The sequence below is a fragment of the Cydia splendana genome, chromosome 6, assembly GCF_910591565.1.
Source record: "Cydia splendana chromosome 6, ilCydSple1.2, whole genome shotgun sequence".
NCBI lineage: Eukaryota > Metazoa > Arthropoda > Insecta > Lepidoptera > Tortricidae > Cydia > Cydia splendana.
This window is the reverse complement of record NC_085965.1, coordinates 22163291-22174996: the sequence shown is the minus strand read 5'-3', so window position 1 is coordinate 22174996 and position 11706 is coordinate 22163291. Positions and strand designations below refer to the sequence as shown.

Below are 11706 nucleotides of genomic sequence, written 5' to 3'. Positions count from 1 at the left end.
ACCAGTCTACCATGTAACTGAACCACTTCGTGTTTGGGCTCGTTTGATTTGTCGCAACAAGATCTTTGACACAAGGTAGTACTGAGGGTATGATGATGGATCCGGAAGGTGGTCACCGGTACCAATCAACCATGCAACTACACCACTTCGTGTTTGGCTTCGTTCGATTCGTCGCAACAAGATCTTTGACACAAGTTAGTACTCAGGGTCTGATGATGGAGCTGGACTGTGGCCACGGGTACCAGTCTACCATGTAACTGAACCACTTCGTGTTTGAGCTCGTTTGATTCGTCGCAATAAGATGTTTGACACAAGATACTACTCAGGGTCTGATGATGGAGCTGATAGACAGGTACCCGTCGCCACCTTCGCGCTCCATCATCAGACCCTGAGTACTACCTTGTGTCAAAGATCTTGTTGAGATGAATAAAACGTGCCTAAACACGAAGTGGTTTAGTTGCATGGTTGATTGGTACCGGTGACCACCTTCCGGCTCCAACATCAGACCCTGAGTACTATCTTGTGTCAAAGATCTTGTTGAAACGAATAAAACGAGCCTAAACACGAAGTGGTTTAGTTGCATGGTTGATTGGTACCGGTGACCACCTTCCAGCTCCATCATCAGACTCTGAGTATCACCTAGTGTCAAAGATCTTGTTGAGACGAATCAAACGATCCTAAACACGATGTGGTTTAGTTGCATGGTTGATTGGTAATGGTACCTTCCAGCTCCATCATGAGACCCTGAGTACTGTCTTGTGTCAAAGATCTTGTTGAGACGAATCAAACGAGCCCAAACACGAAGTTGTTTAGTTACATGATAGACTGGTACCCGTGGCCACCTTCCAGCTCCATCATCAGACCCTGTGTATCTTCAGTGTCAAAGATCTTGTTGAGACGAATCAAACGAGCCTAATCATGTTACTACATGGTTGATTGGTATCCGTGACCACCTTAATCATCATCAGATCCTCAGTACCAGTTCGTTTTTAAACCCTCGTTGATACAAACTTTACAACCTATAGGTACCAAATGCAATGACGAAACATGTAAATAAGCGAGTAGGTACCTATAATTTCTTTCGAGTAATATACCTTCATAAGTACGAGTATGGGGCTATTCATAAATTACGTTGTTTCAAATGGGAGGAGTGGGGGGGGGGGGGGGTCTGGACATCGGATGATGGTAACATAACGTAGGAGGAAACAGATTCATCCCAAGCTTGATTTTTGGATGATTTGAGGGGTGGGGGGGGGGGGGGGGGGTCAAAAATGGTCACAAATAGATGACGTAATTTATGAACAGCCCCTATGTACATTTGCACTGCATTTAGTATTTTCGTACTTACCAAATAACAGTTTTAGAACTTTAAAAGTTAAGTACAGTTAGTGTTGTTATGGTTGATTTCAATATGCTTCGCGAAGGATCAAGAATGTTTAATCCATCAGTGTAGTGCGAGTGTGGTAGAAGGGATCGGCATACTGAGCTCGCACGGCCTGCCGCAGCGCGTAAAATACCTAAACTCGCTCAACCCCGAAATGTAATAGCGCTCTTAAAATATAGATATTTTCCTTTTAAACCGCCAACAGAACAGTTTCGCATCTAATTACATGGACATCGTCTAGTTATGCCTTGAATCTAGTTTTAGACACATTATTTATTTGATTGGAAACCGCCAAATGTCCAATTTTGAGAGGATATCGTAGTAAATAATGTATTTTTATCATTTAGAGCACTTAAAACATGGCGGCTAACAAGTTTTTTACACTCAAGAGCAATAAAAGCTGGTCATTTTGTAAGGAAATTATATACAAAGCGACACATTTTGATTGATCTAGAGTGTATTTGAAGAACAAAGTCGCCCCTCGCGTGAGCTGCTCGCTCGTTAAACTATACTTATCGTTTACATACAATTATTCGAAACATATATACTCTATATACAATGAACACGAGTGCGATTTTGAATTTCATACAATTTCAACATCAAAGAAGACTAAGCTCTGGAGGTACAGTCAAGATTAATTATATATCCTCGTATGTACACTCGACTTAATCTACAAGCGACATTTTGCTAATAATGAGGCCGATCGTTAACCTAAAATAACTTCGACCGACATGGTCAGATGAAAGACAGGCCTCACTTTAAGTAAATTAATCCAACAGGTACATAATTTCACATTTGTAATAACTATGGCCAAAAACAACGTCTAATCGTCAACTAACACTATAAATACAATCATGGAAAGAAAATACCTTGGACTCCTATTGAAAATAAATGTAATATGAGTTTAAAAAGCAGTTGGAATATTCTCAATAGAATAGAATAGAAACAAATACACATACATTATTTAGTTGGCATTGTCAGAGAGATAATGTAGGAGATTGTCATGAGGTTTTCAATTCTATCACAATATAATAAAGTCGTATTTACATTGTGCATATTAAAAGAAACAAATATATATAAAGGTATTTCTCTAACCCAAGGCATATTCTAGCAATGATTTGTAAATACATCTGTCGCAACGCTACTCGCAATTTGATAAAAACTAATTAGCTAAATACATACAACGTCTTAAAGCATCTTTTTTTTTTCACGTTTTTAAAACCTTTGTCTTAACTAATACTATTTTTTTCATTTTCACATTTTGACTTTTTTTTTCGCGGCGCACAAAATCGCGCATCGTGAGGCTTTGATAAAAGCCCGACATAAGTGATCATCTCTAGACTCTATGCCTTTGTGATAGAGTTTAGAATTGGTCACTTAAGTGTATTTAGGCACCGCATTGCTAATAGTTGCCGATCGTATACCTAGACTGCAATGCTGCGAGTGCGACATAAGGCATTTCGAAAGTAACTACGCTTAGTTGAAATGCCTCAAGTCGCTAGCGTTAGCGCTACAGGCCGATAAAAGCATTCGCGACTCTCACTTACCCATATATTAAGAAAACACTAGCACTTCCACCTATCCAATTTCTTTGTCCAATGTGTATTGCATCTCACATTTTGCTTTAACGACAGAGTGAGACGCACTGACATTGGACAAAGAGATGGAACTGGTGGAATACCACCCTAACATAGATTTACAGAAGTACCTAGTCTATCGTTATCGTCATAGTTACCGTGATAGTTGTCCTATCCTCCTAAGGCCCAGCCATACAAATGAAAAATGCAAAATTTGCCACAGAAATTTGAACCTACAATGTATAAAATAGAGTTGATTTTGCTTTGTTCAAAAGCTGAACAAAACAAAGCAAAAGCAACTCTGTTCCAATCGAATATGATTTAAATTTCATTGAACTGAATAAGTAATATTATTAGGTAGGACCTTGGGCCTTAGGAGGCTATCACAGGAATTTAATAGAGTTCAAAAGGTATTAAAGATTCTTTTATAAGAACTGAATGCAAAAAAAAATACTTTTCACTTGATGCATGCCACTGAAAAATCTATATCTATATCTGATGAATAAGTGCGAGAGAGAATGCTATCACCCTGTAGCTATGCAGTCAGCTTCCTTGGTGCGAGGGTACTGTTACAATGTTCATAAAACTGACATTATGAATAATAACAAAACAGGTCCTAATATTGAACCATCGTGAAATTGAACTATTACTTTGTACGTATACGTAAGTAGTGTATAATGTTATTAACAGACCTGCCTTACAAAACTTAAACTTAAATTTCTGAGTGAAGGTTTTCGAAGGGAGGAGGTACCAAGAAGTCTTGTATAACACACAGCGGAAAGTGAACTTCCATTACTAAAAAAAACTGTCATTAAATCAAACAATATTTTGTAGTACTGAAAGTAAAATTTTGAAGATGGATATCTGGAGTAAGAGGAGAAAGTAAATTTAAGTGATCTAAAACAGCTCTGCTACTATCAGGACTATTTCCAAGTGTGATTCTATAAATAATTATAACAATACATTTTCCTTCTGACGCTAAACAATTTCTAATCTTGTATGTCACGACTTTTGTAAATCAGCCTAAAGTGTAATATTCCATTCGACGTTGGTTAATTTTGCCGTTTATGTTTTCCACGTATAATAAACAGACCAACGTCGATCGGAGATTTATATGCAATTAAATTGCTCGCGTTACACCGCTCCGCCACACCACAAAGAGCGATACTTTTGTTTTACCCCAGACGAAGGAATCCGTCTAATACATTTTGCTGAGGCGCGAAATATGACCGTAACTATACTCTGTATCTTTAGGTACCTATTTAAATAAAAGTAAACAAACAATTTGTACATTTTCGGGTAGTTATAACATTTATTGGTTAACCGACCAAATACAAAACCGCCTGGATCTGTCACTGAACGACCTGACTTTAACCTACATTATTTGATCATGTAATGTTTTCATCTACCCTCAACTGGCTTAAGGAGCCATTTGAGGGTAGATTTTGTTTACTTTTATTTAAATAACTAAAGATACAGAGTATAAATGACAACGAAATCATCCTCACTTTCTGAAATGAGTGAGTTGTCATTCCAGGTGTTACCTATCACGCATCAACAGATTGGCTTAGACGAAACATCCATTCAGCTTCAATAAAAGGTCCTTTGCTGACACAACCCAATTATACTTGACGTCGGCAACGGCGGCACGGTGACGCTCGTTCTCTAGGCTGTGGTGTCGGAGTGGTCTAGTCGAGGGTGGGCGCCTGCACGCGCATGGGCGGGAAGTGCTTGGGGTCGCGCAGGTCGAACGGCCCGCGCGGCGGCGAGCCCTCCAGCGCCGCGCCCAGCTCCGAGTCGCGCTCCGAGTCTGCGTGCCAGGGAGCGTTACGGCCTGGCCACGACATTGCGCCACTGGCGGCTAGGCGACAACCAAAGGTTTGGTTAACCCACCTATGGTTTTCGCCTTAGCCGAAGCCAGTCGCGCCATGTCGTGGCCAGGCCGTTACTATGCCGCCCGTGCCAGTGGTAGCCAAGGACATAAGTCAACACCCCGTTATAGACCAAATCCAATGAAATCGCAAGGGTTGGTACTGTACCAGAGAGAATGACAGATTCTCTTTGTAGAAATGGTACAGTACCAACTTTGTTTGATTTTGCCTAGTCTGAACAATGAAACATTATCTACGAACACGTTCAAATACAAATCCTATTTGAAAACAATCAATCTCAAGCAGCGATTTTTTTTTCATTCGCTGATCTCAAGGAATAAATTCTTCTCCTATGTACAACACACGATACAATTATAGGTTTTCATGTCAATAATGTGAATAGTAAATACTCTGCCATACAACGAGGTTAAATTAAATTAGGTACTATGAATAAAAAAATCTGACTAAATTATGAATTACAGGTGCCTAATATAGAAGGGTGTAAGTACTTTTTACGTTTCACGTGCGGTACCAACTCTTGCTTTATATTTTAAAATATTCAATGTATTTGGTCTACGGAAATTGACAATGGGATATGGACTCGTTACCGAATATGACCTTAAACGGATCCCCACTAATTTTTTTTATTACACCTTGTATAGGGACCGTGCGTGTTGGCGAGCCACCGTGACATAATTTAAAGAAACTTGGGTAATCGTGACATTGACACTTAACTCCAAATAAAAGCAGGGTGCCGTAGACGCTTGCTTGCACGTTAAAGGGTCTACCATCTTGTGGGATAAATTGGAAACTTAAATTCGACATGACCTGAGGCTACTGCGCTGCCCCCTATAGGTCACGCACGCTCCCTATAAGGTTTTATTTGCTATAAAATCCCAATTTTGGCATTTTTTTGGTGTTATTTTTGCAATGACCACAACACAATGAAAAATGTTTTAGATCTAACTTGAAAATTAAGGATCATCATTAAGGGTTTTGAAACACACGCACAACAACAGAGACAACACAGTCCAATGCTGAAGAAACCAGTAGATATGGATAGAGTAGATATATGAACAAATCAAGACGTTAAGTTGTAGTTGGTTGTAGCAATATAGACAGGTAAAACAAATCAATTTTAGCAATTCTTCATTTAAATCATGATGGGTTATTCGCAGTTAACTATGCCTTTTACGACAGAGGGAATATTGTTGCCCAAAATTATTTTGAACTTTATTGCATAGTGATAGGATTCAATTCTGAGTAATTTCTGACACCCTTATGCTTGTTAAAGGGTTCAATTTGAACAACTATTAAGGCGTAATAATATTTATTGTTCATATTCCCAACAACCCAGTTTTTTACCTTCTGCTCGTATTTGAATCTCGGAGACGAGTAAAATATCTCAGAGTAATCGGAAAGATCCTGTTTTAGAATTACTTCCCTACGCTGTGTAGTTATAAAAAATAATTGTTTATTTCAGACCATTTGATCCATATTTGTTATGTAGTAGCGCCACTTTCGATAGATACGTTGTGGCCAAACGGAGAATAGACATTTTTAAAGTCGAAGTAACATGTTGAATCTCATCGCATGACTAAGACTTGACGAAAGAAAGGGATAGAGACGTACACGATAAAACCTAAGCATGCATGATCAGATTGTTATAATTATAACCTAAACTAAAGCAACACTTTTTTATCTAATTCATATATATTCATGAATAGTTGGATTGTATCGTTACCGTCTTATAGTATATTAAACACGGAGCGAGGCCGCGTTGTGAGTTGATGGCTGCGTTAGAACCGAAGCGAGTGAGGTGAGGTGAGGTGAGGGGTCCTCTTCAACCTTTAATAACAGATCGTGACATCGCCGACTTTATGATATGACTGCGATATAACAAACTGTCATTATAACGATATTAATGGGATCCAAGGTGTCCAGCGTGCCGGGGGGAGGTCCAGTGGAAATGGTTAACTTACCGCTGTTACACTCTGTATTTAAGGAACATTTGTTGTTTAATAAGTCCATGTTTCGGAAGGAATTAAAATTAGAAACCGATTCGACAAATTATTACAAATTGAACTATAATTTGTTCTTTTCGATATTTACAAAAATGTATACAAATGTTCGGCCATTCGGCCAATGAAGTACATAATTACCATAATAACTAGATAGTCATTTGAATTATATGGTATTATAAGTTCAACAACAAAATCACTTGGTTTACATTATTTAAACACCTAAAAACCGACTATAATATATACGCTACCAAAATACCATTTGTTCCAAATCAAGGACTTACGTAACAATAGAAATTTTTTAACTAGACTAGGTGCTATATTCTCTACTTGTGCCTGTCCAATACCAATATTTTTTTTATAACAACTACTTACAATGGTATAAAACAACTCGTTACATTTACTCTTATCACATTGAAATCCTTATTTATTTTGATTTTATAAAATGACAGACTTATAAATTAAAACGAATCTAAGTATTTAAAATTATATACCTAATAATATTACAAAGTTGCTTACTCATAGTGCCAAGAAAGCCATGCTATTCAAAACATAATTATTTTTCACAGAAAGTGATTATTTAGCTTACTGTTACAGTATTCTATTTTATTTGAGTACTATGATAACATACACATTATACAGTTTCAAATGTAACTGAACCTAAAAAATGCAAAAATAAAGTAGAAATGCGATGGTTCACTCGCTGTAAATGTATTTTGATGGAGAGGGCTCTCCATACCTATGTCAGAGAGAGATTAAAATTTGCAAATATTCAGCTATAAATTATCTTTAAAGTTTGGACAGTCACAACCTAGCTCTCACTAAATTAAGTATTATGTATTTACCAGTAAATGTAACAACTTATTATACATAAAAAACGAGTTCACATATGAATAATCCGAGGTCTGATGAAACAACCAATTATTAATATTAGTAGGTACATTTTCTTGCAAAGTGCAATTTTTATTAGTGACAGGTAAAAAACAATCATTAGATACAAATAAGCCATTCTAAATATGTTGTATTATATTTAAATGTGTACATATGTACGATTTAAACTATATTAAACTACTGCTAAGGAAAAAATTAAAAGCGCCTAAGTATTTATTCAAAGCAATTTGTAGTATTCACACTATTGCATTGTTTTTATCAGTCAAGCATTCGCTTTATGAATATAGTTTAAAATATTAACTAAATGCTTAAATACGAGAATTTTAAAAGGTATTTTTGTATACGAATTATTGGTATGTAAAATGCGTCAATAAATCAAAACATTCTTTATTCAAGTAGGTCATAAACAGGCACTTTTGAATCTAATTTAAGCTGGGTGTTGTACCTTTATTTATTAAGATTTTTGTTAGATATTTAAACAACAGCAAAAATGATTGAATATCGTTAGCTGTTACGTTTGAAGTTTTCTATTAGGCCTGAGTTACACTTGTAAGTTTTACTTACGTAAGTAGGGACAACGCTATTTGTTAGAATGAGATAACGATATTCATCTCTCATTCTGTAGTATAGCCCATGGTATAATAATATACTCCGCCTGGTACTCTATTCCGAGATTCGCGTATGACCTAACTGACACGGGCCTACGTCATCATGCTGTTTACAGGTTCTCAATCTTTAAAATGTGGGAGAATGTTAACCAACGGTGAAAATTATTTTAACGGCATTAATTTTAAGTTATTCATGTAGAAACATAGTAAAATAAAACAAATCTAATGTATTAAATTAAACTTTATTTATCTAAACAAGACAAACGTTTGAAAAACTAATTCACAGTTACACGTTAATTACCAAGCTTACGACGTGAAAAGTTTGGAAAACACTGCGACTGCTGACACTGAGCGAGAAGGAAATAACAATTAACACGCGTTCGACAAGGATGACGGTCAGGGCATGAAGTTATCTAGATCCGAATTGTCAAATGTGCACAGCGCTATCCTGTGTTGCCAGTAGTATAAACAGAATTACCCGAAAGTCTGAAATTTCTTTTGTGAATCGGAAGATATTGCTAACGAGTAATTAAAAATGACGTGTTATTGTAAAATGTAAGCTAAAATACATATAAATGAAAATTATAAAATTATAAAGAAATATTTTAATTTATTAACCATAGGTATAATGTACCCATGTAACATGTTATGTTGAAATAAAGTGGCAATGTTATTGTGACGTAGGCCCGTGTCACTCTGGGAATAAAAGACCATGTTTTATTAGACCATGGTATAGCCGTGTCCCTACTTACGTAAGTAAAACTTACAAGTGTAACTCAGGCCTTAGAAGTAGCGAAATTAATCATAATTTCAGTAAAAACTTAATGGAATATTTAAGTAAATGTTACACGGTAACATGGCTGCCTATCAAACCTCGCCTCTCTCTTTACTGACTCTGACTCTGACTCTACCTTTATTATATCGCGTTAAGAACTAATTTCTAATCTTTATTTTGTTTACTTTTAAGGTTATTTCGTATCGCAAGGGCGGACGCAAAAGAATGAAAACATCACACTAAGCGTAATATAGGAATATATTTGGTATAAAACGTGTATATACAGTGTGTTCCTCCGGCGTCGCTCCTCCCCCCTCCGCCCCGCGCCGCTACTCCGCGCCCTCCCCGTCGCCTGCGGAACACCCGCCCGTCAGACACCGCACTATACACCTTACTACATCGCATTAAGGTGTAAAATCGGTCAGTTAACTATACACTAGGCCTCGCTCCCATATCGTACAAGTCTTAAAACTAACACGACCCGCTCGCGACAGCACAGGCCGCCGCGAGCGGGAGAGGTTCGCCATGATACAAGCGTACTCACCAGGTAGAGCGGGGTCTCCAAACTGCGACCCGCGATTCAGCCCGCGAAAAGGCAGGAGTTCGGGTCAAAGTTTAGAGATCCCCGGGATAGGGGTCGGGAGGGGTTTGCGTGTGTGATAAGCTCGGGGAAGGGGGTGGGGGTGGTGTGGGGGGTACCGACCTGACATCCTGGCGGGGTCGCGGCCGCGCAGCGCGCCCGCGTAACTGTTGCCGCCCGCGCCCTCCGCTGCACCGACAACACCGTTAGCCCACACTACCACGCGCACACACACACACACACTTACACACGGGGACATTCAGTCATTTATTGCCTTCATAGGTACATAAGACTTCTGATCAGCTATAAACCCTGTAAGGGCACTGCAAGTGGGACCATTGGGACCGAAGTCCATTGAAACAAAATCGAGCCGTATTGGAATGTGCCGACTATTTTGTGAACTGAAATAGATGGCATATACTAAAGAAAGTGTGACTGCGACCTCGGTGCCCGAGATTCAAACCGGTTTCCGTGGCAAAGGGTGGTATTCCATCTATTCAATATCTTCGTCCCATGTGTATTTGCGTCTCACATTTTGCTCAGTGAGAAAGTGAAACGCAATGCACATTGGACCAAGATATTGGCCAGATGGAATACTCATCATTCGAGTTAATATCGAAGCACTTTCGTCCCCCTAATTCCTTTGGACTTATTTTTGCCGGAGTGTTTCGAGATTTGGATGATATCTCTAATTGTCTGATAGAGGTCCCTGACAGAAAACAAGCAAAAATATCATCAAAAACACTTCGACAACAATGTGCCCAAAGAAATTCGACATTCGTAACGCTTGTAATTTTGACCCACCCCGTCACAACAAGGTCCGTCCCAATTTCTCAAGTATATGCAATCTTTGAAAGACCGGATACTTTGGGTATATTTTATAAAAATACATAAGCCTCGGACTCGAACCTCGGCATACAACAAGCATACATCACGCACATAACTCACACTGGAACTGGATATATAATACACAATTATAATTATAATAGAGAAATATTGTGCCAGAATTTTAGTACAATATTATAGTATGAGGGATATTATTGAATATGGCATGAGTTATTTGTGTCTTATAAAAGTACTTGAGATAAATAAATAAATCGTTAGTTATAGAGTAGACTGGAATTGATATCTTGTAAATAAGTAGTCTATTGCATATACACAATGTTTCCCACAAAATTATAGGCGCATTAGCCGTTAAAATTATCCTTTTTAGGGTACCGTACCCAAAGGGTAAAAACAAGACGATATTTTGCCGTTTTTTGCGTAATGGTACGGAACCCTTTGTGCGTGAGTCCGACTCGCACTTAGCCAGTGTTTTTTTATTTAAATCTGTGCATAGCAGGTAGTCAAGAGGCATAGATTTTGATACTTAAGATGGCAAAAGATATATTATTAGACATAAAATAGTGTGTCACTAAAACCGGTGCTAGAACTCCGTACAATATTATATTATAACTATTATAATTTATAAGCTACGAACTAAGTTTCCGGTAGTGTAAAACGTTTGTACAAATAGCAACACTCTTTGCCCATAGGAGGACCTTATTCCTTTTGTAATAAGGTTTACGAACTGTCAGTTAACATAGGGTATTTTCCTACTAGTCAAATCAGTTACTTTTTTAGAGCTGTCAAAACGATTTGCTAATATGGAAATTATATGAAACATTACATCGTGACGTCACGGTCAACACACATACTTTTTATACTTCTATTCGATTTATTAAATTGAATTGAATTGAATTGAATTGAATTGTCATTTATTCACAAGAACATATGGTACATGAGATGTAAATAGAACTTGAATTTAAAAATAACCCCTATCTGTGTTTTTCTAATAATTATCTGGTGCTTTATTTCATGCATGGTGTAAAATAATTTATTTTAAATACAGTATAATACCCTATTGTGGGCGATGGTATATACATAATTTACAATTGTATATCATTGGTCAGCAACGCTTGGGGTACATGTCATACAAAACCTATACTTATGATTGTTG

At 37.6% G+C, this 11706-nt stretch overlaps 1 protein-coding gene across 2 annotated transcripts in view; it reads right to left on the bottom strand.

The window, feature by feature from the left end:
• Positions 1–4182: 4182 nt before the first annotated feature.
• Positions 4183–11706, bottom strand: part of LOC134791708 (WD repeat domain phosphoinositide-interacting protein 2) — a 36681-nt gene continuing 29157 nt past the window's right edge. Inside the window, exons 7-8 of one of the 2 annotated variants that reach the window (XM_063762817.1) lie at positions 9831–9896; positions 4183–4771 (exon numbers count right to left, since the gene is read on the bottom strand). In XM_063762817.1, coding sequence (XP_063618887.1) covers positions 4650–4771; positions 9831–9896 — 188 coding nt within the window. In that variant the 3' untranslated portion in view covers positions 4183–4649. Of the gene's footprint in view, positions 4772–9367; positions 9480–9830; positions 9897–11706 lie in introns of those variants that run through there. The other variant, XM_063762818.1, reaches the window with a different exon arrangement.